Here is a 15194-nt window from a genome sequence, read left to right as displayed (position 1 = left end):
CATTTTTTATATCCGACGTTTGCCTTTGGATTTAAATAAAAAAATGTTTTTTGAAAAAAAAAAATCAAGAATCTGACATTCATAACAGGGTTGGATCGGAATCATTTTGTGTGTGTTTATTATGAATATACAGAGTTTATGACTTTGAGGCAACTAAAATGAGCCCCAGCCCATATTATGTGTAATTCTACACCTGCTACCAAAGTACTCCAGCATCAATGGTTCTACAGCTATATGACTGATCTTCCACAAATCAAAAACTTTTTTTTTTAAATATTGCTGACCACAATTCAGAGTGCTTAAATAGCAATATGTAACTCTGACATGTACTAATTAAAATTGGTACTCAACTCTTCCCAAGAGCCCGTACACATGCAGGTTACCGTGCTGTGGGAACGGAAGCCTCAGTGTTAAGCCACCTCTGCACCTATGTGGAAATCTTTAACATCTTCTTAAAATAGCTTTACACGTTGTTGTGTGGAGCTTTTCAGAAAAATTCCCGAGCAAGGTAGACTCACTTATAGCTAAACTAGTTGGCTTGCCTGCGACACTTTTTGTCGCAGGCAACTACTGTTGGTTTGCCATGACAACTGGTCTCAGGTCGGATAAACTTAGAGACGTCCAAAGGGACCATGTGGACTATTCGTTAAAACCACTTACCTTCTCTGGTCAAAACAAATACAGACAGACATGCCAGATTAGAAACCTAAAGAGAAGACATACGACATATGTATTGTTGTCAGAGAAGCCAGCACTTCAACAAAGTTTCCTTAATGTCTGATGATATAGTCAGGTCATGTTATGGTTTAATTCCGTCAATATCTTACATTGCAACATCAACATCATTTGAACAGTAGTAAGTTAATGATATGAAGATAAAACTACATGAATGCTGCATGTATAGTATGTAATGGTGATTTTTGTTTTATGTGGAGCTGATCAATCCAATCTAATATCAGTCTTATACCAATGTGCATTCAATTCTGCCAAAATAAAACAATAGGAAACTCTCAAAATTGTTGCACATACCATAAAATTACAATAATATGCCCGGCATTTGGTGGGAAGCTAAATAGTTATTTCTGACTTTGCCTCAAGACAAACTTCTTACAGTAGAGTTGGCTCAGGTTGGCATATGCTTAACTTGGCTCGTCACTAATTATCAGCTTGCCAAACATGAAATTGTAACAATAAGACTTTGTGATTGACAATACCTTGAAGAAGTACCTTTCAGTTAAAAGCTGGGTTTTCTAAGTGTACAACTATTGCTTTGGGTCAACATATGGCTCAAAAGACATTTGGCATTGAATTTGTAATATCCTAAAAGGGTTTTTAGAAGTGTTTTTCCAAGCCATCGATGCAATGCAAATGATCATTGTCTGCATTCTTAAAACACTGACTTGATCTGTGTCCAAATTCCACATGCATGATATACCTGAGCATTTAGCCCCATCTACTGGTAAGAGTTTTTGCATGGCCTGGCAATAGTTTTGCTTACTGTAGACTGTAGCTTATTTGTATTCATTTTTATATCACACTAACGCGAGGAAGTGTTCCAAAGTGTGTCGTCAGCACCAAATGCACATTAATGAAATAAAAAAAGACTGCTTCTTCTTTAAACTTTGTAATTAAACCATCTTATACATCTTCAGATGAGCATTTCCAGTCCTACTTTCAATAGAAAAGTATCAAAACAAAAGGTGTAAATAATCCAGAGACAGTGTGGGGGAAAAAATGTACTAAATATTTTGCTCACATCCAGCACAGCCTCAGCTCAGGAGAAAAATAAGAAGGTGCTACATTTCACGAGTAGCCCTTTCTATCCAGCTTTTTCTTTCATTCCTTCAATTGCTCCTTTTCGTTTCAGATTGGTGAAGAGCAAGGCAAAGTTGATGATGTATGTTGACACGCAGACCATGCAGAAGTCCCCCAGGACAAAGGCGAGAATAGATGCAAGATAAAGAGAGCCGGCTACTGAAACCCAGGAGGAGAAGACCAACAACACTACTGCTTTTTTGGACACAGACAGTCCTGCAATAAAAACAGACATGAAGTCACAACAAGACATTACGTATATGCAATATTTGGGAAACAATGCTCTATCTCTTTATAATGTTGTAGTTGGACAATGGACTCAGTAAAATGTTGGACTGCAAACAGGATCCATTTTATTTATTTTTTTTAAATACTCAGCAGCTATAATTTGCAGAACAAAACTACAGACTTACCAAGGCCCATCTGAAGAGTGTAAAATATGATGCCAAGCACACTGTTGGGCTGGTTCAGAAGGCTATCTTTGTCAACAAAGAACTGGACCAAGCCAAAGCCACGTCCCCATCTGTCAAAAAGAAGGAGGAAAGACCTAGAATTATATATTATTATATGGTTATTATAGACAAAAGAGAATTTAAAAAGGCTGTGTATGGGTGTCAACTCCTGTGAAATATAGAAGTCGTATGTTGTTTTTTTTAGGACTGCAATTTGACAGGGAAACATGCACAGGACATTATAAAAATATTAAAAAGCTGATGTGTTTGCACAACATTTTAACACGTGGCAGATAAAGGTGCAAGATGATACCCAAAAGGGTATCCTGCAAACCCAAAGGGTACTCCTGCATGCAGAAGTCAAAGTAGAGAGTTTGTGGTTCACAACACAGAAGTTAAATAACTTAAGTGCAGAAGAGGAATTTAACAACTTACCTGGAGGTAAAAACTTTGGAGCAGCTCACAGACTCCCCCAGATCGCACATCGCCCTGTAATCTGGGTTTCTCTCTCTGGACAGCTCCACGTAAAGCGCATAAACAGACAAACACAATCCGAAAACGCAGAGAAATATGCGCGCCTTTCTCTCCCATTTCGGCAAAGCCATGTTTGTGTTTTAAGAAACTTTTAGATTACGTCTCCAGTTGGGAAAACGATAAAATAGATTACCTGCTAGACTTCGATATCCGTTCAAACTTTACCACGAAGGTCCTTCTGGTGCGACGTCGCCGACGTGTTAAAAATCCGATTTTCTCTTCTGATTGGTCCGCTGGATTTTGTCCCTGCCATTCATTGGACAGCTGTAGGCTCCAGATGTTGGAGAAGCAGGAGGCGTGGTCATTGTGTATTTAATGAGGACTTCGGCCTATTTGGTCTTCAGGGGTAAGTGTCAAAAACTGCTCATGCAGTAGCCGGCTAACCTGTATTCATTTATGTTTTCAAGTATAAGTAAGAGATGGGCTTGTCAGTTAAATGTAAATTAAATACAATAACGTTGTATATCTTTAAGCCTTAACATTGCTAGATTTTTTTTTAACAGACAGAAGCCCCGGGGACTAAGTGTCCTGTGGTCCTAAAAGCTTCAGGTATATTGCTAAATAATTATTAGATTTTATTATTTTAAAGAATAAGATGTTACCATACTTTAAGTAGCCGTTTTTTGTTTTACATTATTCCCATTATACATAGAAAGACCTGAAAGCACAGGTAACTGTGTCCAAGTGTCACTCCCTCAAAATCATTTGATTCTGGTAAAAGGCGTCAAAGCCACCTAAACAAAAAAAAAACAAAAAAAAAACAGAGACCCTACTGTCTCGTAATGTCCCACCTACCCCTACGTTGCATGCTTCTATTGGATGGCCTGCCGGACGCCCCTCTGTTCCATTGGTCTGCCAGATGTCACTCAAACCCAACACGGAACTACACGAGGAAGCGGCAGACAAAAACAAGAAATAGCAGCGATTCTGCGGGTTCAAAAACATATATACTGATGCTGTGTCTTGCTTAAAAGGTGAACATTTGAAACTTTATTCTGATACTGTGGCGCCGTTTGATTCATTTCACCAAGAAAGTCAGGGTTTAATGATGAAACATTTCTAGAAAGCCTGTGCTGCAGGTAACTAGCATACGCCCCTGCGTCAGAAAGTGGGTAAGGCTGTCTAAAACTAGTCTTTAAATTAAGCTAACCATGATGTAGGACCAAAACAGTGAGGTCTTAAATTCATCTCATCCATGTCTTTGTTTGTTTTAAAGCCAGCTATGATCTCGAGAAGACTGACAGGCTTTTATTTTAATTATTGGCAGGCCTTTAGTAACGTGATGAGCTGCGTCTCGTTTTTATCTCGTCTAATTTTACTTTCTCTAATATATTTAAACTTTGTATCTCCAGCAGGTCAATATCGTGAAAAAAAAAAAGACAAACCTTGGTCAATTCTTAAGCAGCTCTGGTTTTTAATAAGTTCTATAACGGAAAGTTGTCATTAAAACAAACAGGAGAAAGCTGCTTCAATCTATTTTATTTAATTTGATTCTAAAAATTACTGATTGTTAACAAAGGAGATGAATATACGTCTTAATAACTAACCTGTGATTTGTTAAGTCTCTTAACACATTTTTAATGTGACTTCAGGTGTAGAAACACGCTCAACTGTGATATGTTGTGTATTAGCGCTACAGTTAAGAACCTGTCTGATGAAGGTGTCAAATGAAACTCACAATCATGTTTCCCTTCACAGGAAAATGTCAGTTAAGGAGGGCGGAGAAGGTAAAAATGTTCAACCTGTGGCCATGTCGCCTGAAAGAATGACCACTGAGAAAAGTAGAGAAAACCAGAACCAGCAGGGAGTCGAGGCAACACCAGCAGACACCAACACAGCAGCTAAAAACTTGGCTCTGCTTAAAGCACACTCTCTGGATGTGAAGTTTGACGTTGGAGAGGAGTATGACGTTATAGAAACCATTGGAACTGGGGCCTATGGTGTTGTTTCATCAGCCAGGAGAAGGGACAATGGTGAGGCTGATTTGATAAGGATCCAACACATGACTCTATGCTAAATATATACAATTCTTGTACTGTTCTTACTGCCCTTTAAACTCATTTTTACCATGACTTTCTGTGATTTCTTATTTGGGTATATTTCACAGGCCAGCAGGTGGCGATAAAGAAGATCTCCAATGCATTTGAAGTAGTGACGAATGCCAAACGCACATTGAGAGAGCTGAAGATTCTCAAACACTTCAAACATGACAACATAATTGCAATCAAAGACATCCTGCAGCCCAATCTCCCTCACTCTGCCTTCAAGTCCGTGTAAGTACTTTAATTACTTTCAGTATTGCTCAAGTGGCGATTGCTCTTGATAAAAAAAAATCAACATGCAGGTCAAGTATTTACCACTCTATATTGAGTCCATTAGGTTACTTTCAACATTTCACCAGAGTACCTAACAGATTAGTTGAACATTTATTCTGCATGTTTTTGAACTCTAGTAATTGTGATCTATATTTGAAACGAAATGTACTTCAAATAGTGTCGACCTAAAAAATTGTTTTGTCATGAATACAGAGGTATAAATTATTAGCTGCTAATTGTGCTCAAAGTTGATTTTTGCAACCAACAGACATGTTTCAGTGGTTTGACTGATATTTGTTATGATTAAAGTAATCTTTATCTACCATGAGAGAGATCAAGATTTTTTCTGTCTTTGTAATGATTATTTGATTTGTTCTTTCGGGCTTAATCGATGTCAGATAAATCTCACTTTTGCTCATCCTGTGTTTGAAGGTACGTGGTGCTTGACCTTATGGAGAGCGACCTACACCAGATCATTCACTCTGCCCAGACACTCACCTCAGAGCACACCCGCTACTTCCTGTACCAGCTCCTCCGTGGCCTTAAGTATGTGCACTCTGCCAATGTGATCCACCGTGACCTCAAACCCTCCAATCTGTTGGTGAACGAGAACTGTGAGCTAAAAATTGGGGACTTTGGAATGGCGAGGGGTTTAAGTTCACACCCTGAGGAATCTCATTCCTTTATGACTGAATATGTGGCGACTCGGTGGTACCGCGCTCCTGAGCTCCTTCTATCTCTGAATCATTACAGTTTAGCCATTGACTTGTGGTCAATCGGATGCATCTTTGCTGAAATGTTGGGACGTAAGCAGCTTTTTCCTGGAAAGCACTACGTCCACCAGCTTCAACTCATTTTGTCCGTGTTGGGCACTCCTCCCGACGGTTTGATTGGCGCTATTAGGGCTGACCGAGTACGCTCCTATGTCCAGAGTCTTCCATCACGGACTGCTGTTCCTTTGGCTAAACTGTACCCACAGGCTGAACCCGAGGCTCTGGACCTGCTGGGGTCCATGTTGCGCTTTGACCCTCGTGAGCGAATCAGCGTAACACAAGCGCTGGAGCATCCGTACCTGGCCAAGTACCATGACCCAGATGACGAGCCAATTTGCGTGCCAGCGTTTGACTTTGAATTTGACAAGCTCCAGATGAACAAGGAGCAAATTAAAGAGGCAATTCTGATGGAGATCCAGGACTTTCATCAAAATAAACAGAGCTGTCGCCAAAGACTGCAGTTCAGGCCCTTGGCGAGGGCAAACGTCAGCACTGCGGCACAAAGCAGAAACCAGCGTGATGCTCAGCCCTCGACGGTTAACATGAGCAAATCCACACTGGTTCCAATGGCACAACGCCCGCAAGCAGCACAGATACAGCAGCACATAAGAGAAGTGAAATCTCAACAGCAACAAGATGAAACACCAGCAGAAGAGAACCACACTTTTACAAATCAGATGCAAACTTTTACTGAGCCAAAGGTCGCACCGTCTCATGTGACCCATATTCTGCCTCCTCTTTCAAAAAGTGAAACTGGCCCGGTAGATGTGGACATGCCAAGTGCCAACTCAGACTGCGGTCAGCCAGAGACTATCGACCTAACAACACCAGTGTCTAGTCAGGACACTACACCAGAAACAATGAGAGACAGTGAGGTTACAGAGCAGCTAACCAGCAGCAGTCAGGCTCCTCTGACTCAGCCCACCCAGAGCCAGTCCATGACCCAGGCGCCCACCTCCGTTCCTGCAACGCCAGCTCCCACCATGACACCCTTACCCACCACAGGGCCCTCACTTTGTCTTTCAGTGGCACAGGTCCAGTCACTGTCTCAGTCCCTCTCACAGTCTCTGTCCAAGACTGCCAGGCCTCCTCCAGGGGCAGGAGAGGGAGCCAGGAAAGAAGGAGCAATTTCAGAGGATACTAAAGCTGCACTTAAAGCAGCTTTACTGAAATCAGCTCTGAGAAATAAGGCCAGGGGTGGTGAGTCCATCGAGTTATTGTCTCACATAATTTAATGTCGTTATTCAAACACCATCTAAATTTGATCTCCTCCTTGCAGACCCAGGTACCTCGGCTCTGGGCTTCGACTCAGGGGCAGGGGGAGGCGTATCATCCTCCCTGTCTTCTGCTTCAGAGTTACGTCGGCCTGTCACAGCCCAGGAGCGTCAACGAGAACGAGAGGAGAAACGAAGGAAGAGGCAGGAACGAGCGAGAGAACGGGAGAGAAAAATGAAGGAAAAGGAGAAAAGAGAAGGAAAGCAGGGGGACTCTCTCTGCGGGGTCCTCCTGAGCGACTATGACAAAAGTCTTCTACAGCGTTGGACTCAGATGAGGGACAGACGCAACGAGAGACCGCAGATTCCTAATAATGACGGAGCACAGAATCAGGAGTGCAATGCGAGCTCGCACCGGGGCGTTGATGTCGGTGATAACGCTCGAGCAGCACTGGACAATAAAACAGAAAAAGAGCCTCATGAACAGCTAATCTCTAAACCAAATCAGCCAGCTTTGTTTCAGCCTCCCAGCAACCAGCAGCCTTCAATGCTTTTTCCAATGAGCCAGAGGAAGCCCCAAGCCGATATAGTCGTTTCTGTAAACGGAGGGCTGGATATAATGACGGTGACTGGTGGCTTTGTAAAGAACAACACACTCAAACCTCACAGCGAGAGCAACGGACAAAGTGGTTTCAACTGTTTGGGGAATTGGAGCGGCCCGCCACCGCAACAACAACCACCGAACAGAAAACCGCAGCCCCAAACGGCGAGCTTTCTTCAGCCACAGCTCCAACCTCAGCCCGACCCTCAACCTCCACCGCAGCTGCTTCCTCTGGAGAGCTTTTTGACCAAAGCTCCAACCAGAGAGAAAAACGGAAAGGAGGACATCAGATGCCAAAATAACCTCAACTCCCAGCCTAACCCCTCGACTGCGAGTACCGCTCAGTTGGAGAAGCTGTGTCCCTCTGTAGGAGAAAAACCTGGGGGGCCACAGAACACAAACTCCCTCTGTGGGGCTTTAGGCGTCCCCTCACAGCCCCATCCCAGCCTCGGATTCACTGATACTGGACAGCAGGGACCCTCTGTGGCCTCAGATATTCACACAGTAACACTGCAGCTCTCCAAGTCCCAGGTTTGGTTCCTTTTAATCATTTTTTAAAAGGTTATTGCAGGACGTTTTTGACTCAAGAGAAGCTGGCGCACTGGTGTTGCTTTTAAATTATCAACCAGACTTTAATGTCATAATCTGATTCCTGCATGAAGTCGATCTTTAAGGAACAAAGTTCAGTGGCCCTGATGTTTTCCCTTTTTCTTGTCAGGTAGAGGATGTTCTCCCCCCGGTGTTCTCAGTCACCCCTAAAGGCAGTGGGGCTGGCTACGGTGTGGGCTTTGACCTGGACGACCTTCTCAACCAGTCGCTCACAGAGCTGCACCACTGTGACCGGGACAGGTACAGGTTTTTTTATACTGCTTAACAAACACACAAGTCCAGCTGAAGCTAAAATCTACATCAGAGCTTAAGGGCTATGAAATGAAAAAGAAGGACACTAACACTTTTAACAGCAAAGGTTTAATATAACTCAACCTACGTTTGTTTAATGATCTGTATCAAAAAGGAATTAAAGATTTTAAAAAAACTTAAGCCATATTTTAAACCAAAAGTTGCTGCAAGGGCACCATCTTCATTTCACAAACACACTGTTGCCACGTATTTGTACAATTCAGACAATGTTTACCTGCAAATTTTGAAAATTAAAAAACAAGAGAATGAACAAATAGCAGGTGACTAGGACTTTTATTTATGTTGCCATGTTGTTGGCTTCGTTGCTTTTTAAAGTTTGAGATGAAACTAGTAAGAATAAAGCAAAGTCTTTTTGGGATGAAACTCCTGCTTTGTGTTGCTAGACACACATCAACTATAGTCAGTAGTTTTGTTTTTTTTCCCCCAATCAAAAATGCATCTAACTTCATATCACACTCAAGCCTAAACCTTTACATTGTTTTTTATTGCAGAGTTTGTAGTTTAAGATGACCACACCTTTTAATATCAATCATTGCCCTATTTTTATGAGTTTTAAAAATCGATTTCAAAAAAAGCCCAATCAACAGTAACCTAGCCAACATGTTCACATGTTTTAACTGAATGATATGAAGTAATAAAGTTTTATCATCAACATGGTTTACAAAAGCCTCACAAAGTCACTTTAGAGAGGCTTGGACCGACATCTGTTCATTATTTGTTCAGGTTTTTAATGGTTCCACTCTCAGACGGGGGGATTTAAGAAAAGTGTGTCAGTGTCACGTCACGTCAAAGAGTAACATTTATAAAGATGATAATGATTTGAAGAAAGTACTTTAGAACTACTTCGTTTATTCATAAACCACCAAAAGCAGTGGAGATGTCAGTGGCCCATCCCAGTTCTTTTTTTGAACTTTGGTGATTTAATTTTAGTGTGAGATCAGGATAGATATTAGCCAATCAAAACAACAACTGAATTAAGAGTGAACCGGCTTTTTAAAGATCCCCTCCAGTCCCACAGACACAGTAAACCCCTCATTTCATCCTAAATGACATTGACCAACCTGTAAATCAATAAACATCACTAAAAGGACTGGGCTTAATGTGCTGTACAAGTATGTGTCAGTTAAACTCCACACCATGATTATCTGTCAAACCGGGTGAGTTGCGGTAAAATGCATGTTTGTACTCGTCTTCCACTGAAGGTGAGCTCAGAAACATTTTCTCTTCTAGAGGTTTGTCTTCATGCTTTCTGTATTTGCCTCTTTTTCCTTTAGTTTCGACTCGGCCCCTCTGTCAGCCTCCCTCTTATCTGATTGGAACGAGGTTCACCGCATGACTCCAGCTGATCTGGAATCACTGCAGCAGGAATTGCAGCTCGGTTCTCCCATGATCCTCTCTGATACAATTCCCCATGACGCCTGACTGAAAAGAAATTGCCTCTGATTTTTATACACATTACTTTTTTTTCTAGCGTCACGTTCTTGACTGCAGACTTATCAAATTAATTTAAAAGTTGTTTTTTTTAAAGACATCACTAAGCACTGTAGTTTTTTTTTAACCATGATGACAAATCACTTTTTTTGTAATAAAGAAACCTGAGTCCTAGAAATTTGAGTCCTAATTGATTTTGTCTTTAGATATTTAAAAAATGTAAAATGTGTTTAATTAGGCTGAGGTTGAAGTTGTCCATGTGCGTGAGGTCATTTAGAAATAACCTTAATGCCTCAAAAGAAACCACTCAAAATGAAAAATGAAGGATGAAAATACAGGTTTCTTAAATTCTATATGCAGAAATGATCTAAAAATATATTGACCTTTCTCAAGCACGTGGCAGTATTAGAGGAGTATTGAGTTTAGGTGATAAGTGATACTTGATCTCTGAGTACTGACCTGATTTAACAAATAAAATTAACAATTTATTTTGAATAAGAACAGGAAATTTATTCAGCATATTCTGATTTAAAGTACAAACCTATCAAAGCTACTCTGAATCAAAGATCATAATGCATCGTTAAAGGTCTAAAATTAAAGGTTATATTACTGTTTGTGTTCATTACGACTTCATGTGCATGTCAGGTATAGTTTTATGAGTTTGACTACTCCAAAAAATCTTTGAACTAAAGTCAAACATAATTCATTTGTTCCTTCATTTGGCCTGCTGCGTGATCTACCTCCCAGATCTCCGGCTTTGACGTCGTCTCATCTCTGAAGCTGAATCAGCAGCGTGGACAGACAGCTTACGAGCACGGCTGCACTCCTGCACCAATTCTGATCCGCTCGGCCGTACAGCGTGATCTCTGGTATTGTGTCGCGAATGAAGCTGGAGTAGCTGGTCACTCTGGCATACACACCGGGCTGGTTTGCGTGAGCACAGCCCAGTCCAAAGCTCACCACCCCTGCCTGCACCCAGGTCTTGTTCACCATCTGGCAGACAAGCGGCCCTCCTGAATCCCCCTTAGAAGATGACACACAGACTTATTAAGTTTTCTCGACTCTGAGGTAATAAAACTTCTGAACTCTAATCATCAGTCCAAGTTATTTCCAATTGTTCTTGTGAATGGAAAAAAAAAAAAAAAGACGCACAACCAGGTGATCCAACAGTACCTGGCAGGAGTCCTTGCCCCCCTCCTGGAATCCAGCGCAGATCATGTCATGCAGGATATCCACCCGCTCTGTCGGTTGCGTCTGGTACATCTCCTGACATGAACTCTGAGAGATGATCGGCACCTTTACCTCCTGCAGAGTTCCAACTCCACCCAGAGGGACTATTAAAAAGAATGGAGGAAAAAAATGCCAGTTTTTAATATCTGAAATGATTTTTTATGGCTACAGCTCAAAGGGTATTTTCTCATGTAAATCTTCAATTACAAACATTCAAACAGCCATCTGGACAGTGTTTTAAACCAAGGAGCTGTTAAACTTTTGTTTTTTCCCCTTTCTTTTTAAAAAAAAAATCTGATATGGTAAAGCCACACTGATGCACAATTCATAACCATGCAAATTATGCGAGATACCATGATATCAACTCGGCTAAAGTCGGTTACTATGGTTGGTGCAGTGCCCTAGAAATGAATGTAAGTATGTAATTTCCCCAAAAGTGCCTAGAATGAGCCGTGTCATTGTCAAACAAAGTTACTGTAATATTTCTACTGAACTTGCATGTTTGCGCATTAATAAATTGCCAGAAGGGATTTGTGTGCTCCAGTGTTTCACTTGGATTCAGCCTGTGTGAAGTCACTGAGTTGTATTTTAAACGTCTAAGGTCCTTCTGTGAGAGCACAGACCTCCATCAGGGTTTCATTCTACTTTACAAAGATGTCACTTGATACAAGCCAGCCATGATGATTCTAGATACGCGTCTCTTCTATACAGTAGGTCTGGCTTCTATAACCCATCTGTTCTGTAAATGACACCTACAGGGAAGAGAATGAATCGTGTAACGTGCTTATTCTGCCTATTCCATTTCCTGGTAACAAGGTTTTATTTGAACTCAAAGAGTCCATGAAAATAAGACCGTCTAAGACGTGTGCTACATATTAACAGGGTGTGAAGAATCAGGGACCTTTACCTTCATCCCGGATGTTTCCCCAGCCGGTGACGTAGCAGTCAATGTCACCTGAGAACAGGGTGCCAGAAGCAGGTAAGCACACAGGCTGGACTTGATCTGACCAGGTGACAGGTTGAGACAGCTCAACCAGGGCCAAATCCTTCCCACTGTGAGGCTCGACGTAACCGTATGGAATCACCACCCGTCTCACACGATGGGACGACTCAAAGCGGTTGTAGCCGTTCAGCTGGTAGCGGCCGGCGTAGATGATGTACGAGCTCACGTCTGATGGACTGAAAGAAGACGAAAGGACACGATTATTTTGGAGTGATATTAAGATCACAATTAATGAACAAGCAAAACAAGCATACAGTATAACAACTAGAGCTGTGAATCTTTGGATGTCTAATGATTCTTTTGATTATTTTTAGGGCAGATTCCCGAAACGACACGTCCGATACGTGACAAGCGTTTAGACATCTTTAGGGAAGAGGACGCCAAACAAAACAAAGCTAAATGTAAATAATGTGGAAAAAACGTTATTTATTTTCTACTCTTTCAGAGAAGTTCATTTCTTCTTTAAAACTAAAATGTGTCATTTTTATTACAAGGGATGTTTTCATTTCAGTTCGACATATTCAATAAATAATCACAAAATGGTTCATCAGATATTTACTCTTCCATTAGAAAACAGGACCCCAGCTTTACTAGTGGAGCATATTTACAGTAGAGACCTTGTCAGTGAACTATGTGTGCAAAAAAAGGAAAGAAAAAAAAATTGTTCATTAATCTTAATCGAGGTCAATCGTGCTATTGATTTGAGGTCATATGCCCACAAAGCTGTTGGTTTTGATTTTAGTTTAGCAAATGCTTTGTTTGATTCTACTTTTAATGCAACCTATTGTGTGTTCAGCACAAGTAAAATGTGAGAGACTACACGTTATTACTTATTTAGCTTTTTTGGCCAGCCTGATGCCATAAAGCGTTTAATAATGTTGGCTTTATCTACCATTACAATCGACCAATCAGGTTGTTTTTTTTACTTAAATTTTATTGTATTGTCTTTGTGGACCTGACGTTTTTGATAACATTTTTAATGAAATAAAGAAGTGTTGTCTTACTTGGGGAAACAGTGAGCTGCAGATAGGACCCAATTCGTTGAAATGATGGAGCCTCCGCAGATATGACGACTAGTGTCTGTCTGGAGGCCGAGGAGAGGAAGAGGAAGAGGAAGAGAGAGAGAGTCAGTGAGTCACCTCAGCATCACAGCCAAAACCCTCTCTCAGCAGGTCAGTCTGATAAACAAGACCTAGACTAACCCTGGCATATCTAAGTCTACCCAAAGGCAAAACTGATAGCCTGCTGTAAAAGAAGATAACTGCAAGGACCGTTGTTACCTGTATGGTCACATCCACCTGCCACGGCCAAGCCCCCTCAGTGGCGTCTGTGCCTCCCACTATCCTGTTCTCCAACACCGGAGGTCGGCCACATTGTTGGGCGTAGGACACCAAGATACCTAATGTAAACACAGACTGTATGACATTTCTAATTCACATTGACCGAGACGATACACTGTGTATGATGGCACGAACTTAAGATTTACTAAGTGAGCTAAATGGAGCCAATTTCTTGAGTAAATGTCGACAAAGAAACAATGGAGAGATGGCGGTGGTTGTCGGGAGGGAGGGGGTTTGAGATTTGATACTCACCTGTTAGGCACCAAAAAAAGGCAGGAAACAGGAATTTTGGAAACATTTCAGCAACTTTGGTGGCACTAAAATGATTTCAACGACCACTGAACCAGAACAAACAATTAGGATATCTGAAAACGTTTATATCCTACCACTAAAAAAAATGTCTCTAAAAAACCGTTAAATCTCCTCCCCCCTCTCTTCTTGTATGTTGTGGCCAAAACTCAAAGCATGCGGTCAAAATGGCCTAATGTGGGGGGAGAAATAAGTTACATCCTTTGATAAAATCCGCGATGTAATGATTTCACCGTCGACTAAATCCGTTAACGCGTCCACGTTTGGCCAAATGAGGTTTCAGGTAAATTCCAGGTAAACGCCTCAATCGCAAATAGCCTAACTGTGTTTAGCAAATCAGCCAATCAAGACACTAACCCCGCCCTCCTCATCCAATCGAACCAATGAAATTAAAGGCATGTAACCGCGGACTAATCAGGAACAGTCTATTTATTTGGACACAGGTAAACTGTGATTTTATTACTCATGAAAAAAAGAAGACAGTGTCCTCCACTCTGTCCAGTGTCCGAGCCAAATATGTTTCTGAAATTACGAAACGCCCGTGCATTATCTTTCTTTACACAAAAGCTTACATAGGTTGAATAGGTCAGATGTTGGTGAGTGGTTGCATGCAGTTGCCCAGGTCTACGTGTCCCACTACTAAATAATATTACTGGTATATGTATGTATCGAGTTACCTGCTACCGACAAATCATAAATAATATTGGATGTATCTTTCAAGTAAAGAAGCCTACATTTAAGTTGACATGTTTTACAATGATATATAAAATATTAACTCAAACAAAATGAAAATAAGAAAATACTAATATTTGAAATATCATTTTACCTGGCTATATGAAGACTTCTGTGAATCCAACATTTTATGATAGCATTATTTTTTTTTTTATTTTTTTACAAATTTGCACATGCATTTTGAAGCTTTGTGAAAGTAAGTATAAAAGAATAACAATTAAAAAAGACCTTTCAAACGTTGGCTTACAGTTTGAGGTAATAGCCTACCACTGGACTATAATTACTAGTTTTTCACTTAACCTCTTGTGAGCAATGCTTTAAAACTGTGTGATATGCAAAGAAGTCCTCCACAGTAATTGATACATGTTTTTTTTTTACTTTCCATCCTGTGCTAAGAAGCCCATGCATTGCAACTTGTTTTTCTTGTTATGTTAGTAAAACAATAACCTACAGATGTTTCTGTGATTATGACTGAATGTCCGTTGTTTTCCCAAGATCTTTTGAAGTAAAGTCATTATCATGGG

The 15194-nt window shown here is 41.0% G+C and overlaps 3 protein-coding genes across 6 annotated transcripts; 1 reads left to right on the top strand and 2 right to left on the bottom strand.

The window, feature by feature from the left end:
* Positions 1 to 789: 789 nt before the first annotated feature.
* On the bottom strand, positions 790 to 2989 carry vkorc1 (vitamin K epoxide reductase complex, subunit 1). The gene is made up of 3 exons (XM_079372150.1): positions 2703 to 2989; positions 2229 to 2338; positions 790 to 2031 (listed from the first exon to the last, which is right to left on the bottom strand). Exons 1-3 carry the CDS (start codon positions 2870 to 2872, stop codon positions 1820 to 1822), a joined length of 492 nt encoding a protein of 163 aa, XP_079228276.1. The 5' UTR covers positions 2873 to 2989; the 3' UTR covers positions 790 to 1819.
* A 79-nt stretch (positions 2990 to 3068) lies between these two features.
* On the top strand, positions 3069 to 10310 carry mapk7 (mitogen-activated protein kinase 7). 4 transcript variants are annotated; one of them, XM_079372108.1, is made up of 7 exons: positions 3069 to 3147; positions 4500 to 4774; positions 4909 to 5074; positions 5549 to 7089; positions 7169 to 8235; positions 8423 to 8553; positions 9900 to 10310. In XM_079372108.1, the coding sequence occupies exons 2-7, from the start codon at positions 4504 to 4506 to the stop codon at positions 10045 to 10047; spliced, it is 3324 nt and encodes a 1107-aa protein (XP_079228234.1). In that variant the 5' UTR covers positions 3069 to 3147; positions 4500 to 4503; the 3' UTR covers positions 10048 to 10310. The 4 variants fall into 4 exon arrangements, with proteins under 4 accessions (XP_079228234.1, XP_079228233.1, XP_079228235.1 ...); XM_079372107.1 differs by lacking the exon at positions 3069 to 3147 and adding an exon at positions 3174 to 3775; XM_079372109.1 differs by lacking the exon at positions 3069 to 3147 and adding an exon at positions 3860 to 3880.
* Positions 10311 to 10528: 218 nt separating this feature from the next.
* LOC306842086 (serine protease 27) lies at positions 10529 to 14261 on the bottom strand. Its single transcript, XM_079372137.1, has 6 exons — positions 13882 to 14261; positions 13570 to 13688; positions 13294 to 13373; positions 12194 to 12465; positions 11230 to 11390; positions 10529 to 11079 (listed from the first exon to the last, which is right to left on the bottom strand). Exons 1-6 carry the CDS (start codon positions 13925 to 13927, stop codon positions 10825 to 10827), a joined length of 933 nt encoding a protein of 310 aa, XP_079228263.1. The 5' UTR covers positions 13928 to 14261; the 3' UTR covers positions 10529 to 10824.
* Between the last annotated feature and the right edge of the window lie 933 nt (positions 14262 to 15194).

The sequence above is a fragment of the Symphodus melops genome (genome assembly GCF_947650265.1).
Source record: "Symphodus melops genome assembly, chromosome: 21".
NCBI classification, from domain to species: Eukaryota; Metazoa; Chordata; class Actinopteri; order Labriformes; family Labridae; genus Symphodus; species Symphodus melops.
The sequence above is the reverse complement of the archived record's forward strand: the minus strand, read 5'-3'. Positions and strand labels throughout refer to the sequence as shown.

Excerpts from the sequence above, each read along its gene's own strand:
- mapk7 (XM_079372108.1), top strand. The coding sequence starts at position 4,504 with ATGTCAGTTAAGGAGGGCGGAGAAGGTAAAAATGTTCAACCTGTGGCC. Across the intron at positions 5,075-5,548 it reads CACTCTGCCTTCAAGTCCGT|GTACGTGGTGCTTGACCTTA; the intron begins GTAAGTACTTTA and ends CTGTGTTTGAAG. Across the intron at positions 8,554-9,899 it reads CACCACTGTGACCGGGACAG|TTTCGACTCGGCCCCTCTGT; the intron begins GTACAGGTTTTT and ends TTTTTCCTTTAG.
- vkorc1 (XM_079372150.1), bottom strand. The coding sequence starts at position 2,872 with ATGGCTTTGCCGAAATGGGAGAGAAAGGCGCGCATATTTCTCTGCGTT. Across the intron at positions 2,339-2,702 it reads TCCAAAGTTTTTACCTCCAG|ATGGGGACGTGGCTTTGGCT; the intron begins GTAAGTTGTTAA and ends TCTTTTTGACAG. Across the intron at positions 2,032-2,228 it reads CACTCTTCAGATGGGCCTTG|GACTGTCTGTGTCCAAAAAA; the intron begins GTAAGTCTGTAG and ends TTTTTATTGCAG.
- LOC306842086 (XM_079372137.1), bottom strand. The coding sequence starts at position 13,927 with ATGTTTCCAAAATTCCTGTTTCCTGCCTTTTTTTGGTGCCTAACAG. Across the intron at positions 13,374-13,569 it reads AGGTGGATGTGACCATACAG|ACAGACACTAGTCGTCATAT; the intron begins GTAACAACGGTC and ends CTCGGCCTCCAG. Across the intron at positions 11,080-11,229 it reads GGGGCAAGGACTCCTGCCAG|GGGGATTCAGGAGGGCCGCT; the intron begins GTACTGTTGGAT and ends TCATCTTCTAAG.